The sequence below is a fragment of the Opisthocomus hoazin genome, chromosome 17, assembly GCF_030867145.1.
Source record: "Opisthocomus hoazin isolate bOpiHoa1 chromosome 17, bOpiHoa1.hap1, whole genome shotgun sequence".
NCBI classification, from domain to species: Eukaryota; Metazoa; Chordata; class Aves; order Opisthocomiformes; family Opisthocomidae; genus Opisthocomus; species Opisthocomus hoazin.
Window position 1 is genome coordinate 8,383,413 of NC_134430.1, and position 18,160 is coordinate 8,401,572.

Below are 18,160 nucleotides of genomic sequence, written 5' to 3' on the forward strand. Positions count from 1 at the left end.
TGTTACTAAAATAGTTAAAATCCTATTATTATCAGCTAGCTTATTTTTCCTCCATTAAAGTGTGCCTGACTAATTTTTATTCATAACTGCCCTCCACCAGTCTACTCCCATGCAGCGACCAGGCACAAGAAATTTCAGTCTACCCAGTTCCGCGGGTCAGAGCGGCCATCCCAGGGAGATGGACACCTCCTGCTGAGCAGCCACCCAGACTAACCCCGGCTGTCCCTGCTCCTCTGCTCACCGAGAGCACGCTCTGCTTGTCTCCTGCCTAGGTGGCTCAGTTAACGCCTTCTCAGTGCTCCTCAGAGATTACCAGTTTATACAAATAGCTGTTAAACATCTCTTGAACGTTTCTGCAGCTTTCTAAAGACAGGCATCTGAATAGAAGTCCAGATTGTGATTGTTTCGAGGAACAGGTATTTTTACAAAAATATGAGACACTTCAGCCAAGTCTCCATCTCCTGGAGACGGGGCAGAAAATGGTGGGTGTGCTCCACTTCTGAACAGGCATCAGATCAAAACACAGCTATGCTCTGTTTGCAAAATACTGTCATGCTGTATTTTCAGAGTAACAAACAAACCATTCCACGCTGACTGAAGGTCACTTCGACGTGTCACACTGACACAAAACTGCAATGGCAGGCATTTTGCAGATATTGTTATTAGTAACTTGTTAGGCACTTAATCAGAAAGTATGAATAGTGAAATAAGCTTTATTTCACATCAGTTCAGTAAAGTTATTAAGAAATTAATGAATTCACGTAAACAGTTCTGGCTCTGTCCAAAGACTCTGGACTGCAGCTTACTTACTTCAGACTGTATGACTCTTATCAAGAAAAATAAATGCTGTAGTGTCTTGGCAATGATGCCAAACTGACGACATCTCTCCAAAAAGGAATCTAAAGAAGGATCTATTCTTCTCTGCAATTTGCTCCAGAAAAGTGTCAGTTCCCTGCAAAAAGTTGAAAGCAGAACGTAAGAAAAGTGCAGATACACACAATTTGTCCAGAGCCTACACACTTCAGTTCAGAGTTGACACCACCACAGTGTAAGCATTATTAACAAACAGCACACGCTTCAGTCAGCTCTCCATCTCCAAGAAATGCTGAAGAGAACTGTTGTTGTGCCTTACTCCTAAACAAGCATCAGAACAAAGTAGTTTCTCTCCTGCCATTTAACAGGGAATCACACTGGCAATGGAATTCATCTTGCTTAATGCAGGCACCTGTAGCTGTACAGCCTTCCTCTCTAGACTAGAAAAAAACTCCCACACCTCCAGAGCCTTAACTTTTCACACAGAGATTTAACGTAGGCACGACGAATCGTAACATAAAGCTCTTCTCTCCCACTAGGCAAGCGGCTTCAATGCCGACACGTGCATTCAAATGGCGTAACCGCCCCTCGGTGCCGTGCAGGACACCTGGAACAGGACACACCATGCAGAGTGCCAGGTAGGGAGAGGTAAGCTCAGGGCTTTGGGTGCTGTCTCGGGGCAGTGAGGTGTCTTACTGCTTGTACAAGCTGAGCACAGAGCTGTTCTGTTCAGCAATTTATGGCAGCCAAGGACACACAGCCGTGGAACGATGCAATCTGTCACTTTGTGCTGCTCTGTCATCACAAGGAGTGCCACAGCAAAGCAGCAGAGCAATAGGGTCTGTGTTTTTTACACCACTTGAAAGTTTTTCTTCTGGTCCCTTAGCAGAGCAAACTTCACCTTTGCTAACTTAACCACCCTGTGCATCAGATGATAGGCGTAGGTTTCCAGATACAAGGTCAGTCACAGCCTCCAGAACCCAAACCAGAAAATACAGCTAGGCAAACTCTACACTGAATACTGGCAAGGTTTTCCCTTCAAATTATTGCAGTCCTACTCTTGAATGATATGTGAAAGGGAATGAGGCCATGTTATGGATCTGACCTGGGAGACCTTTATTGTACAAAAAATGACCAATATTTACTGGTAACATTTTTGGGGGGCTTTGTTTGGTGTTTTTTGTTTGTTTTGTTTAAAGGCCTAGAAATGCAATTAAGAGCCTTTCATAGTCAGGAAGAGACAGCTGAGAAGCTAGGTAGGCCTACACAAAATTAACACATGCGGTATAATTCAAGGTGTTTTCATTTCAAATCCTAAAGCAGAACTAGAGATGGAAAAAAGGTAGACACCCAGAATATTGGAAACTTTTTCTACTACCATTTAGCCCCAAAAAGCTGATAAAATACAAAATTTAATTGAATATCAGGATGACTAACATGGAAGAACTGTATGAAGGGAAGCGAACGCAATGAAGGCACAGAATGCATATATATATAAAAGGTATCACAAAAACTTTAACTCAGTACCACCATAACAGAAACAAACAACTTTTTAAAATTTGTTTTATCAAGACATCAATAATTTTGTCTATTTATTCAGTACATTTACATAGTTGGAAGAAGAGCAAGAAAAGGGCTTCGCTCTGGATAATCCCTTCTTCCTCAGAGTTTCTGGCAGAGCAAAAAGTTTTCTGCGTTTCCCTGTTCTCTTTCTCATCCCACCCCTTCTTTCTGCAAAGCTAAAGTACGTTGTTGGAAGGGCTCCTGAAGGATGGGGACGTAGAGGTGTTCCTCAGATAATCTTCGCACATATGGATAGGCAAGAAAAGACAACTCTCAGGATTTGGGCAATTTTCCATGTCAAAACTGCTGTGAGGCCGAGCAGAGAGAACTCCAGACAGACAGACATTAGTAACAGTCAGAAGTAAAAAAAATCTTCCTAGCATATCAGACCAGAGAGAAGTTTTTTGAAGCTGTGCTTTGCTAGAGTTCATACTTAATGCCACTGGTGTTAATGCTAAAGATCACATTATATTACGGACTGATGACTTGCCTGACTCCTTGGAGACTACGCCACCAGCTAGCTCAGAACTACTGCCCAAAGCAGCACTACTTCTTAAAGCTCCAAACACGGCAGATACCGCCAGTCTTCAAAGTAGCATTAGACACTATTTTATGATTATCAGCAACAATCATTGCAAAATCTTCCAATTTTGGTGAGGAATAACATACACAAACCTAAGTTTGCTTTCATCTTCATCTGTGAAATGAAGCTTCACACCAACAGCATTAACTCCTGTACATACACGGTTTACGAATCTCCTCTTGGAGGTACAGACTTGAGGCTATCGGATAAGCTGAGCAAGCTTATGAAATAGCTTGACTTCTCCAAACATGCAAGAACAATAGTAAGAGGTTTGTGCTGGGTTGGAGAGTTAGCACTGTGCCATCAGGCAGATGCCAGGGCAGTGAGGATGGGAGGGAAGGGAGGCAGATTCTCCCTTTCTAGACTGAGAGTGATGTTGCAGCTGAACAGATTTAACAGCTTACACCTTCCAGAAGAACCAGTGCTGCCCTTTGCTGGTACTTGTCTGACCACACAGTAAACTAATCAAGCATTGATCTGTAGTCAGCTGTACAGTTTTGGCTGGGTTAATGAGCTGAGGCAGACCCATGCAGCTAGCACAACACTACAGCAAGAACTTATCTTCTGCTTTTTGGCAGCAGCAAATGATTAGGACTGGCTCAAGTGTGAGTATGGCACCAAAGCTCCACCTTCACCTGCTGTACAAGACACTCTTCTTTCACCTGCTGTTCACAGCTGTCAACAGGCCATTCTTCCTTTGTCTAAACCAGAATACTTTTAATCTGGATCACTTATGCTGGTTCACTCTGACATTGCATAAAGCAAGACTCGGAGCAGAATAATGGAAAGGGTGGCTGGCAGCAAGCAGGACTGCATGGGACTACATTGCTTGCTTGCAGGGTCTGTTAAAGGCCAGCCAGGGGCTAGCAGAAAATGTTTTGTCAATGTACTGCTACTCTAAAAATCAAGAAGGATGTGACCCAGAAAATTATGCAGGAAACAGTTTTATTTAAGGATCCCAAAGATGAGTGGAACATGTCAAAGTGCACAAGCTAGAGCTTGTCTGTTGAACTGAATCCGTAACAGCACAAGGGGAAGCTGACCTGCAAGCAACACCCTACCAGAGGGTCTCTGCTGTTCTTAGTCCCTGCTCTTCTCTCAAAGATACTCAGTAAATGTTTTAGTCACTACCCAGTTCTGGTCTATCAAATTGCATAATGCACCAGAAGTACACTATGAAAACCAATTAAAGCTTAAATCGTTTATTGACTTGAAACATCTTTACGCATGCCTATGATTAAATACACACAACAAAAAGTTATATTTTATTACTAAATCAAAATCCAAAAGTTGTTAATGATATGGCTAGAAAAACTCTAAGTAGAGTCCAAATCATCAGTAGATCAAGCATCACAGAGCAAAATAACCTTTCAACTACAATCCTGTCTTCTGGAACCACACAGGACCTTCCTTGAAGTGAATTAAGCAATTGCTGCCCCTTAAAACCAGCAGTTGGTCACAGAAAGGAGTATATCTCAGTTTATGTATTCAATTTAACTAAGTATTATACGTGTGTATTTATGCCTTATACTTAAGCATATATTATGGCTAGCAAGCAACCTCTAGTATGTGACTCCTCTGCCTTAATTTTAGCGGTAGGATTAGGCTAAACATGCATATTTGCAGTGAGTCCATCTTAACATCTCCTGTCCTTCAAGCCAGCTCTGACATTTGTCACGCTTTTGACTGAGCTCAATTCACTAAGGCAGAGAAGCCTCCCCATTTTGCGAGCCATAATATTCACTACATCTCTAATGTGTGATCTCATACCTCATCAGTAAAGGTGGCTGATCTGACAAAAGTAATCCTCTAAATTAAATGTTTTATGTCCTATCAGCCACCTGAATTCATCTACCTTATGGCTAAACAATCACTAGATCTGCATCCATCACAAGGAAAGCAGGTGGAGGTCAATAAACAAGGCCACTCCATGAAACAGCAGTTCAGCAGCAAGGCATCCTTATTTGCAAGCAACAGTGCTTTTCAAACAGACTTAAAGGTACAGCCTCAAAGTGACAAAGCAATCTGACTGTCAAGAAGTATTACACCATTTTCACAAGACAGGAGTCCATCAGCTAGTGAACTTCTTCAGTATGGGCTCCAGCATCCTGGAAGCTTTGCTCTTCAGTGGGCACGGACCGCACAGGTTGTGTGAAATTCTGTTGTACAAGGAGTGCTATGTACGGTACCAGAATTTGAATTTATACACCTATACAATTTCAGTGTCAGACAGAAGACTTCATTCTCCTGTCTCGTCCCTGGAAGAAGGCAGCTGGAACTTGAGGAGCTTGTCCAGACGGCAGCAGAGGGGGCAACTGTGGCGTACATGAACATAGCAGCACAGTTTAAACCAGCATCTTCCATTTGAACAACCACTGATGACAGTGTAGACATAACGATATGACTCCAGTACGAGGGACACAAACCTGCTAACACCTTCTGTGTTGCTAAACAGTGCTAACATTTGGATCTTCAAGCCTTCACTGCTTGCCACCTAGGCTAGCCAATTTTAAAGCTGATGTGGAAGGACCTGCTCTACGTTACAGCTGCACAGTGTTTTGTGTAGACTTAACCTTCGGCAGGGCCCATCATGACTGGCATGAGGATGAGAAATCTACATTTTTAATTGACCTCTCCTGACTCATTATTGCTAGACAGCATTACAGGACCTGAAAATTTCATTCGAATTCTGACTAATTTCAGGTCAGACTTTGTAATGCAAAGCAAAAAATCTACCCACAATTGTCACAAAAAAGAGATGTTATTCAGTAACAATAAATGCTACATTCCTGAAGTCTGTTCTCCAGTCCCAATGGTTTAAAAGTCTCAGCTACACGCAAGTCCAACTCTCTTCATCTGCACCCCAGGGATACAGCTTTTAAATAGAACTGTTTAACAAGTCTCCTTGGACAACAGCAAATCGTTTAGTTCTCCCTGAAAGAATGTTAGTAGTTGTTGGGGTTTTTTTTGTTTGTTTTGTTTCCTTTTTTCTTTTAAAAGGGATCATGGGATGGACTTCAGCCTTGTATCTCTTTGGACATGGGCCTAATCTAATCTCTAGTGACGCATTTCAGTAGTGAAAAAACAGTCAGCTTCTACAACTTCCAAGTGTGGTGGATTCTCCCCTCTTGAGTCTTCCACAAGTTTCTCTTTACAAGGTATGCTTTTGCTCAAAAAGACATTTCTGGCCTCAAACAGAAGCAGTATGTAAATGATTCTGACCTTTTTGTACAGATGATTGGACCAGGTTAAACTATGAATCATCCTGCTGACACTTTATTGCTACAAAGATTTTTCTTAATGGCTTTAAAATGTGGAGTAAATGAACAATGCCACAGCTGACTGAATCCAAATTCCTGAGATACACTTGAGATGTCTGGTAATGTAAAGCTTTATCCAGATCAGCCTTTAAACAGGTGAAAATTACACATTTAGCCATGCCTTGAAACCCAAACTGCAAACCCATTTTGTACGAGGCAGAAAACAGCTTCCCTGTTTTGGCTCTACCAGTTTGCCACTGCTGAAACAGAGATGCAAGAAGTTTCTGTACCTCCAGCCAGTTAAGAGGGCAGAGAAGTTTTATAGTCACAGTTTGGCCAAGATCTAGTACTAGAATTTTCAGAATTAAGAAATTATAAAACTACAAAAGGCTCCTGGAAGGGGAAGAACAACTGAGTTACAACATACTTTATGGAACCACAAAGCCTAGGGGTTTAGTATCAACCCAGACAGCACTGATCCAGCACTACTTACACAGCTACTATATCTTGCTGAAGCATTACCGTTAGTGCCAACAGTATGGCTGCTGTTTCATTTTTAAATAATTTAAACATTACTTTTGTCTAATTACTCTATTACTGTAGCAAGATGAATCTGTATTATTTTGTCACAAGTTATCTAGAAAGTACTTCAGTCTGATGTACTTCTGAAGTTAAAGATACATCCACTTTCTCTACAAATTTTTGTACTATATTAGCTCAATTCTCTTGCACTGAAACCAGTGAGGAACAGTTAGGAGCAGCAGTAATACTTATTACTTACCAAGAGCAATACACATTTGCTGTCTGAAGCTGATGAGTAAGGTATGTTGTACAAAGAATAAATGCAGTGTTCTCTTGTCCCTCAGCTTCCAGATTACATATGATGTCCAGTACTTCTTTGCAATCCACCTTTGCAATCTTAAAAGAAAAAAGGAAATGAAAACAAAAGGCACTTTACTCTCAGCATGTTTACAGAAGAAATACATGTTTACTGTATCAAAGCAAATGGTCTCGCAAACACATGAGCAGAACACTGTATCTCCTTTTAACACCCCCAGTTCATACCACACCTTTCAGCCACAGCATGGCATGAGAAGTTCCTGTATGTTAGTTCTCATCCCTTCTCAGTATTAATTTTCTTTGGGACCATCTTCTGTTTTGGGCAGTTTCGCAAAATACTTCCACACAGGCAATCTTATCTAAAACTTCCCATACCTCCTCTGCACTTGCAGGCATACCTGTTTTCTTCTTGAAAATCAACCCCAGGTCCAAAAAGGTCGAGAGATATGAAAAAGCCAGTCTCTTAGCCTCTTTGTGCATAAGTGCTGATTGCAAACAATCACACCTCAAAGCATGATGTTAAAAATAGAAGTGTTTAGAGGAGAGAGAAATCCCATGGAAGTCTGGAAAGCCTACTTAAAGGTAGTACCTATGCACGTATCAAAACAGAGCATTACCTTGGTTACAAGCCAAGTATTTTAGACCACAAACAGTACGAAGTTCTTTTACTATTAAGACAACACTATTTTTAATACAATTTTTCCACTGGATCTATTCCACATCACAGAATAGGCTGTACTCAAGCAACATCTACTTTAATCAGCTGTTGCTACTATAAATGATTCAAACCTCTTGTTAATCATGAAAAATAATGATATAGAAAGAACAAAGGGAAGTTAAAATGTACCAAACTCATTTTCACAGACATCTCATTCAGCAGGAAGAGCAGAAGCAGGTATACTACCCCAGTTTTCCACACAGGCTTGACACTGGAGTTCACTGAGCAATGTCAACATTTTCTAGGGTCTGCTGACTTTTGGTGTTCCAACTTGAGACCCATGACTGACCTCCTGCAGCAGACATTTTTAGAGCAATTCACAAGCTGCTTTGCTAATTAAGGAGGCAGACATCATTGCTCCTTGCATGTCAGAGATAACATGCACTTAGAATATCCACAAATCAACTGCCACCTCCTTCAGGTTGGGAAAGATGAAAAAGCAAGTCCATACCAATGGCCGCATGAAAGAATTCTGAAGGTGTTCACCACTGCACAGGAGAGAACACAGCTGTTCTAGCTTACAAATCGGAAAATAGGCTACTGTTGGACACCATCTCCCTCTCACACCCTTTGCCAGCGGTACCTTTTTTATGTTCACCCACCTTTGGCACTTACAGGCATCCAGGCTTTCAGCTCGTGTGGGAAGTCTGACTGAATACACGTCTGATAGCTGGGCAACTCCAGCCTTCTCACAGTATTCTACCACCTCTCTCCACTTCGTTATTCCTATTCTTTATAGATTACGATTTCCATCAGCACATTTTATAAAGCAAATTAGGAAGACAAAGCTAAGTGACCCAAATTTTTGTCTCTGGCAGTTTCCACGACTAAATGCAGCCACCTCCTCAACAATACAGCAAGCATCCTAAACAACCCAAGGGGCTGCCTCCAGTGATTTGGTACAAACCTGATCTTCCAGATCTTGGTTTCTAGAATAACAGAAAGTGACAGTGCACGTAAATATGGGATGTTTCCTCCACAAATCTCAAGACGACGTGGCAGCCTATCTGTGATTTGCTTGGCAGAGACTGTGCTCAGTTTCTCAGTTCCATTAAATGAACAATCACTGAACAACACTGTTTTAAAAACTACAAACTTAAAACCTACTTACTAGGGTTTCTTAGGCTACAGAATGATAAAACCCCACATTTTTCATAGCCATCAGTTACTCCTTGCTCAGACTCACACTATAACAAGACCTGGACCTTCTGCTGTGGGCTGGACCAGCAAAACAGCACAAGCATCAGCTCCAGAAACAGGCAGGCTGCAGCACCTGGAGCAGCCTGCAGTCCCACAGCACATTGGATTCACTCTCCTTCTCGCATAGAAACTTGATTCTTCTTGGCTCAACTTGCTCATATTCAGGACATTAACTACTGAGTAAGCAACCAGGCAATTTGTTGTCAAGTCCTGTTTATTTCAAACTTTGTCAGTGGTCCATCTCCTTTCAGATCTTGGGGCTTTTGGGTTTTTTTGTTTGTTTAAAACAGTATTTAAGACAAAATGTCCAAATGCACAGTTTAAAATCATTCAGCAATATCCAGTCAGTCACTTAAGTGACAAACCAGACACTTACTAAAAGAAAGTGGCTTTACTAAACCTGGAATGCTGACCAGTGCTTCTGGTGCTCTGTTAGAAACCCAATAAGACCAACAGCTGAAGGAAGTTCAGAGGCTACAGAATGAAGTGTATTAAGGTATTTTAAATTAGAATTATTGAAAAATGCTGTCATCCTCCCCATGTTCTGTTAACAACAAGGATGCCAGTTTATTTATCAAAGTTATTCCACGGAACATACAACCATGTAGGATTTATCTTGTCTTCCATGTCATTTTAGCTTGAAGAAAAAGTTTTAATATTACAAAGATATTTCATTTCTTATGTCATCATAAAAATTTCCTACTACTAACCTAAGCCTTCTACCAGTTTTTTAGTAGGCCGTCGTGTTAGTACTCCTTAGAAAAGGGGAACCCAACTTGCTTACCTAGGGAGACTTGCCCTCCTTTCAGGAGCTAGAGATACACCATGAGCTGAGTAAAACCAATTTCATTTCAGCTCAGAGACTGTAAATTCCTGCCAGCTGAGTTGCGACAACATACTCTTGAGTCTGTAAATGCAGGCTACTCTTTTGCAGAATATTACCTTATTTACATTAAACAATGCTGCTACAGCTGCAAGAATTTGGGAGCTGCTGCCTCAAAGTTTAATAAAAGAACATGTTTTATATCAAAAGTATTTCAGTAAGCATAGATAGTTTGCAGAGCAAGGAAGATTTTGGTTAAGTCCTTGTAATCTTTCAATCAAATTGGAAATTACAGAGGGAAGAGAACACGTAGCTTAACTTTACAGTGGAAACCACACAGCAACTAAGAATATTTTTGCAAGCAAACTCATGATAAGCAACTATCCTTCCCCAGTGTTTTATCAAGCTTCACTGCCTTTCCCTCTTGCTCTTCTAAAGATACAACCCAAGAATAATTCCTTATTCTGTAGGCAGTATCTGGAGAGGGCCTCCAAAAGATGACTTTTCTTTAGCTTCCCAGCTGAATTTTTATGAATGGGATAACAGACATTTGCTTAAATTTAGACTTCAAGTGCTTCACACTCAGATTTTTGAATGGTCTTTCCCAAAGAAAGCAGACTAAAAAAGTCCGACTTTGATGATAAGAGATGGCTATACAGAGCTCAGCTGCAACCTAGCCAACAGCCACTCCGACATTCTACGGAGATGACCAGTTACAGCTCAAAACAATCAATCTGGCTTTCATTTAAACTGGTTGTTTCAGTTGAAAGCCTGTTTTATTGCTGCACACGGCTGGCACTTGCCTTGCAGAGAAAGTCATCTTAGTGTCTGTAACAGTAGTTGACAACACCATTTACTATTGCAAAAAGCATGAAGCCTCAAATATTAACTCCTGTGTAGGAGAAACTATTCAATTAGCATTTTAATTGGTTCAATAAAATTGGAAAATTCAAGCCAAACACTGGAATCAGTAAGCCAGACAGCAATTCTTAGCTCTGTTACTTTCTGTTTCTCACAGAGCAGCATGAGATTATTGTGAACAAATAGTCATACAATTAATTATGTGTGTGCCTTAGGATCAATTCAAGGTACCAGAAGGTAGCAGAAATGCGAGGCACAACTTTGTCTTAGTGTACAAACACAGACAGTTACAACCATATATACACATACATATATGCACACACGTGTATGTACGGCGTTTCCTATAGACATGGACGGAAATAGTTCGCTAGCCTTAACTTCTAGGAGCTCAGCAGCTTCCCGTCCAAGCTTGACCTCGCTATTCCAATCACTTCTAGTTGCCGGGAAGGGATGGCCACACATTAACTAACCTTTCAAAACAAATTCTCTCTCTCTCCAATCCTCCTCAAGCTGTCTTCACTCATCTTCACCCTTTGTGAAACATTCACTTTCTCAGCCAAGTGCTGTTCTTCCATCTGTCCCATCCTACCCTGAACTTCAAATTTCACTTCACCCTTGTTTCTCTCATTACAGTTCATTCCCTCTTCCCCCCTCTAGGTTTTCGGCCATTGCCACCTCTTGTTCCCCAACAGCTGCCATTCTTTGCGTGCTTCATCTTTCATCCATCTCTTTTCCCTGCTTATGATTAGACCTGATAACTTTCTACCTGAGGAAGATGACAGGCAACATGAAGATACAACACAATAATCACATTCTGAAAACAAAGGTGGAAACAAAAGTGTTTTAGAAGTCTCAGATTTCAGCAATTCTGTAAAGAGTGCCAACTATGCAATTTCTGTGACCCAGCATGCAAAGAAATACGACTTGCAAATCCTCATATTGCAAATTATTTACGTCAACTTTCTGGTGCTGTAACACCACTGACTTTATACTTTTCAGAGTGTTGGCTACAGGTCCAGTTAAGTGCTTAGTGGCTTAATTTTCCCATAAAGGTTTAATTAGAGCAGTTACCATAATTTGATTCAATTAAATCAATCTGTATTCTCATTTCTATACTTGACTAGCAAGTAAAGAGACTTTTCTGAGTATCTAGGTAAAACAGAGACAGCCACACTTCACAACTCTGAAACGAAACTAAAATCTGAACATAATTTCATGTGATTTCTACACCATTCATCATTAGCAGCTAATCCAATCCAGTGACATGCTGCAAGTCACCCACAGAGCTGGGCCCCTCCAGCACGCAGGTCGTGTCTGCGGTGAGGTGTTCCATTGCTCCTACAGTACAGCACACTGAGGGGCAGCTGGCTCGGAACGAGGAGGCTGTCTCGGAGTAGGCCAGCCAAACACTTCTTTTTCAAAAGAAGCACATTTAAAGGAATGCTTTTTAAGCAGTGCACGTGTACAACAAGAACACTCCACACAAGTCTGCCACTCACTCAGCAAGTGCAGACATCAGAGTTGTATTTTTTTTTTTTTTAAATATGTGAAACTTCCCCCAGTTTCACAGAGCCTTACTCAAAATGTTCAAGTCCCACATTTAAAACCCACACAACTAACAAAACCAGGGAGGTTTATAAAAAAACAGCTGTGCGAGATCAAGAGGCAACAGAGGCCAGAGTCGTCTGACCGCTGTTGCGACTGCCATGTGTTAACACAAATCATTACTACGTCTGCTGCTGTAAGAGGAAGACTAACTGCTAAAAACAAGTTTAGGGTTCTGAAGCAACAACTCGAAAGGGTTTTCTGTTTGTTTTGTGGGGTTTTTTGTGGTTTTTTAAAAAGCTTTTCTTTCCTATGTCAGAACAGCTACAAGTAACCGCTCTCGGATTTGAGCCAGAAAAGGCAGCCTTCTAATTTTATTTTGCTTACAAGGGGTACTAAAGTTCCAAGCTTTATTTTAAGCTTTCAAACACATCTAACCTTGAATGCAAGCAGGTAGCACACACTTCTCTACACCAGCAGTTAATGCAAATGTTCTTTCCTACTGCAGCCTGCAAAAGTTCGTTTCTCTTTTGGAACTCTGCTGCAACAGTTTGATTCTTCAGCTTCAGTTCTTAGCATTGCAGAAATAAATTCTAAAATGCTTGATAAACAGACATTAAAAAGCGACTATGGATTACTAACCTCCTTAATGGAGTCTTCACTGGGCAGCATAGAACACACACATGTGATGTAGGCTTGGCGAAAAGATGAAACGTTTGCAATTTCTGGAGAATCTGCACACAATTTTGACAAGAAAGTGGCTTGTGGGATGCAGTTTGACTTCATCAAATGTTTTATTCGCATCTGCAGAAAGGAAGGCCCTTCTCGTGTAATCAATTTATTAGCTAGGAAAAGAAAAAAGCCTTTGAGAATACACCAATTTACAGCTGACACTTCACTGAAATTGTCTCACTACATTCACACTTCATTTTATTACAAACTTGTGTAAGTATGGTCAGCTTTATTAGGAAACCGTAGATGGGATAAAAAGTGACAGCAATAAACAGAATATTTTCTCCCAAACAAATTCAGACCAACTGTGTAGGGAGAGAATGCTGGGCTATAGAAAACGGACCGCCTCCCCCCAAGCACAAGCTACCATCCATCAAGGCAACACAAAGTACGCCAACGCAGTGGCTGAAAGACGCTGACCAGACCATACAGTATTTTGAACAAGGTACCAGTAGATTAGCTGAGACTCAAAATATTCAACTTTTAGTTGTAGCTTCATATGCTAAAGAACCAAAAATATTTCAAAGCAAGCATTATGTACTTTTTAACTAGAGATTTTTCCACCCACGTTGTTAAAACCCCACATAATGCCAAAACACACCAAGTTGAGGGTGAAAACGTTATCTTTGTGGTACTTTGGAAGAATTGTGTTTAACACACACTAGGCTTATGGTCTAGATCAACCAAATACAAGTAATCATTATGAGACTGGACGAACTAATTCAACAGTAAAAATGTAACTTCAGATTATTTTCATAAGCAGCTAGCAAGATTTACTTAATCTGACTAAAAACCTCACAGATTTAGTTTGATTCTCCTCCCAGGTACTTACCACCGAAACACAGAATATATCTCCAGTTGGAAGTGACTCACAAGGATCATCGAGTCCAACTCCCTGCCCCTCGCAGGACTGCCTACAACTAAACTGTATGACCAAAAGCGTTGTCCAGCTGCTCACTGAACTCCGCCTGGCACGGTGCCGTCACCACTCCCCCAGGGAGCCTGTCCCCATGACCACCAACCCTCTTCATGAGGAACCTTTCCTCATGTCCCATCTGAACGCCCCCTGATGCTGCTGCATTCCCTTTCCTCGTGTCCTGTCGCTGGTCACCAGAGAGACCAGTGCCTCCCCTCTGCTGCCCTTCTTGCAGAAGGTGCAGATGGCAATGAGGTCACCCCTCAGTGACAAGGCCACCCCTCAGCCTGCTCTTCTCCAAGCTGAACAAGCCAGGTGACTGCAGCCACTCGTCCTAAGTCTTGCCCTCAAGACCCTTTCCCATCTCGGTGGCCCTCCCCTGGACACACTCCAATAGTCTGATGTCCTTCGTGTGTTGAGGCACCACAAGCTGCACCCAGTGCTCGCGGTGGGGCTGCACCAGTGCGGTGCAGAGTGGGACAGTCCCCTCCCCAACCAGCTGGCCGTGATGGGCTTGGTGCACCCCATGACACAGCTGGCTCTTTGGCTGCCAGGGCACACTGGGGACTCCTGTTCCACTGGCCATCAACCCAGACCCCCAGAGCTCTTTCTGCAGCCTCTCGCCCCCAGTCTGTACCTCTAACCAGGATTATCCCATCCCTGGTGCAGAATCCAGCACTTGCTCTTGCTAAATTTCATGCAGTTGGGGATTGCCCAGCTCTCTGGTCTCCCCAGGTCTCTCTGCAAGGCCTCTCTACCCTCGAGGGAGTCCACAGCTCCTCCATGTTCAGTATTGTCTGAAAACTTCATGCACATTTGACTCCTGCATCCAGATCATTTATAAAAACGTTACAGAGCACAGGCCCTAAAATTGAGCCCTGGGGAACCACACTGGTGACTGGCTGCCAGCCCGATGTAACCCGTTTACTACAACCCTTTGAGCCCAACCCATCAGCTAATTGCTCTCCCAGCATCTTACGGACTTGTCTAGCTGTACGCTGGACATCTTATCCAGAGGGATACTGTGAGAGACAGCATCAAAAGCCTTGCTGGAGTACATGTACTTTGTCTTAGCTCATGAAATAGTATGCTTCAAGCCAGCTATGGTGCCCTTCCCAGCTTAACATAAACATCTACAGAAAGTCTTGATACTAGTTCTCCAGATTTGTACATATTTTTTCAAAAGACCCTTGAGAATTAAGAAAGAGGAGTCAATACATTCTTATTCTTTATGTAGTAATATGTATCAACCAAGAAATAAACTGTCTGATGATTCATAGAAGAAATTACGGAAATGCCTGAGATGTTCTGATAAAACTCAGAACTGGCGTTCAGCAGCTGTAGTCAACCAGCTACCTGGAAAGCCTGCAAGAGACTCTGGATTAGTCAGAAAAGAAAGTTTGCTTTAGAATAAGAACTTATAGGAAGAGCCACTGCATAAAAATATTTTCACAATGTTAGCATCTTATTATTACTATGTTAGATGGGTAGCTAAGAAACCGATAGTATATAAATTTCTGAAAGAGAGTATTGTATGCAATACAAGAGAGTTCTCATGCTTTCTGCATTTAAGTTATTGTCTAAACAGAAAAAGAACACGTTCTACTAGACACTGCATTAGTTGGCAGAAAGCTTACAATGTGCACCTAAACAGAAACTCATTTCAGGGGCCAAGCACATGCTACCTGCTTGCAGTGAGACTTACTGGCATTCTGCAGAAGTTTGCTTAGTGGCCCATTAGAGGCCATTTTAACATCCAGGTCTATGGTACTGGGTTCCATTTTTCACAGGAAAAACCTCACAGCTGACACTGACACTTCACATTGATGTAACGTCAACGGAGAAGGTAAAAAAAGCTGGGTGACCAAGAGCCCGTCTGCAGGAACATTTCCAGTTGCTAGGAAACAAGCCTCCTCTCCTTCTTAAAAATGACATCTGTCTATGATACTGTGCTTGGAAATTTATCAAGAAAAACTAACAATACCCATCCTATTTGAGAACGAGACTGCTACCTCAAGGTGGCCAAGACATCACTGTTAAGGAAGAACTCTACGCAGGCTTGCTCACTCAACACGGGAACAAAGCCAGCTATCCAGGTGAAGCACACCATTCCTGGGCATGTCAATAATGGCTTTTAATGCCCACAAGCATTCAAAGCAGTTCTGTATTCCTGTTGCTACAGCTCTTAGCTCAAAGAATAATTAAACTTTTTTTTCAGGTCCTTGAGAAGAAAAAAGCAATACTAGGAAAAAAAACAGATATTCTATTTACCTCCTCTAAGAATGATGTGGATTCCTCACTTCTTGTTACACAGCTAGATAGGCATTTAGGAATTGCTCACATGAAGTTTTTACTGACATGTCAGAGCCAGCTGGTCAAGACATGGGAAGTGTTTTAAGAGTGTGTAGTCAGCCAGACAAATTCAATGCTTTCAGGCTTTCAGTCACACTCTCTCATCTCTGCCTGAAGACAGAAAACTGGCTCACGAGATGCAGGAGCTGGACTCACTGCTGGTATGGACAAGCGGGTCTCAGCTTGCCACAGCCTTCAGGAGTGGCTGGCCAGGAGGTGTGGCCCCTCCAGCGAAGGTCAACGACAAGCTGAGCTCCTCTGCCATGCAGATGGAAGGATGAAGGTAGGAGCAACAGTCAGGTATCTGACTAGTGATTTATTCCTACTTTAGCACTTCATTTTCCTCTGCAGTGTCCATTCTTTTCCAGCAGCCTGCCTGCAACAACCTCCCCTGAAAAGGGAGCAAAAACTCATTTTGCTGCCTGTTCCTCAGAACAGTTGTTTTCCCCTCAGAGAACCTAGTTTTGTACACAGTCCTAAATGTGTTATGTTTCCAAAGAAGTCCGTGAGCAGATTTTCTTGCTCCTTCTCTTCCCAGACCTCCTGCTGTTGTCTGTTCTGTCCCAGTGTTCTACCAAGCATCTCAGGACTAACTCAGCTTGCTATAGCAATCAGTGCAAAGACACCGTGCAACCCTTCCCTCCTCCAAACCCTTTAGAGCAGTAAAGGGTCAATGCACTTTCACACTCCACATGTATGTAAAGGGCACTCTCATCCCAGACAAAAAGTAAGGATAAGAGATAGCCCTCTCACCCAAAACACTTGCAGTATAAGATGAATTTAAGTTATACCACAATATTGTGAATACAGCCTTTATAAAGCATGAATGGCACGAAGGCGTGACAAGACTTTGTGGTCACTATGAGAAGTGCTCAAGAGGAACAGCATCTTGGGTGAGCATTTCCACTGAGAGTACCTCAGGAACAGGACAACGATGCGCTAAAGAGCAGTAAAGTATGTTAAGTATGCACAAACCACACTGAGGTCATATATTTTACAAGAGCAGTGTGACGGAGAGTTCTCCCAGTCTTCCTACAAACAAACTCATGTCAACAGAGACATCTCAAGACGTTGGTATTCATCTTCTTCCCAAATGTTACTATTTGTTAAGCCAAAAGAAAACCAAAAACCCACAAACAACTTGAAATAAGAGTATTAAGCTAACTTCCTCAGGCACAGAAGAAGGTCGGAGGGCAAGACTGCTGAACACCATCTAGTATGTTCACTTTGGGATGCTCGTATCATTTAGCCATCTAAAAGGCATAAGCAGTAATGATTTTTTTGCCTCCCTTTCCTCAAGCAATCATGCCCAAAACAACCACCTTGAGCCAGCTGACAGCACAAACCAGCAACAGCCACCCTAGAGTGATGGCAGTTTAATTTATTAACAGCCATAGCAGCTTCAGCTCTGTCTGCTGCTTCTGTGAAACTCTTGCTGGAACAACTTGCACAAGCTGTATTTACAGTCGATGTCAGTTCCTTTTCAGGGCCAGTGCGTTGAAAAAAGATAAATTAAAAATTTAAGAACTGTAATCAAGAGAGACGCGAACATGTCACATTTTCAGGATCTTCAGTTCAGGTAAGCATCTGATGATCATTACCATCAGCTACCAGTTCACAACACAAAGCTCCAGCTGGGCACATTGAGCTACTCTCACATCTGGCTTAGCCGTGGCCCACAATAGCAAAACCAGGAATGCTTTTCAGACTTGTGCTGCAAAAAGCCAAAAAGCACGCATGAAATAGAAGGCATTCAAAGAAACTAAGTTTTCGATGACTGAAATAACATCCATTTACATCAACACTTCAGAAGCTACTCTGTGAAACTGTTGTACTGAAGGACAAAATAGCAGTTTGACTAAAACAACTGAACACCCACTGGCCTAGAGCTCGTTCTGAAGCCCCTACTCAACACGCCTAACAGGAGAACCATCACCCCTGCTGCGACCTGCAG

General features: G+C 42.1%; 1 protein-coding gene across 3 annotated transcripts in view; it reads right to left on the reverse strand.

Annotated features, from left to right (window-relative positions):
- RLF (RLF zinc finger) overlaps window positions 1–18,160 on the reverse strand; it is a 52,408-nt gene that overhangs the window by 7,198 nt on the left and 27,050 nt on the right. For all 3 annotated transcript variants that reach the window (XM_075437953.1, XM_075437954.1, XM_075437955.1), the window contains 3 exons: window positions 12,849–13,051; window positions 7,001–7,137; window positions 811–952 (listed from right to left, as the gene is read on the reverse strand). In XM_075437953.1, coding sequence (XP_075294068.1) covers window positions 811–952; window positions 7,001–7,137; window positions 12,849–13,051 — 482 coding nt within the window. The remainder of the gene's footprint in view (window positions 1–810; window positions 953–7,000; window positions 7,138–12,848; window positions 13,052–18,160) is intronic.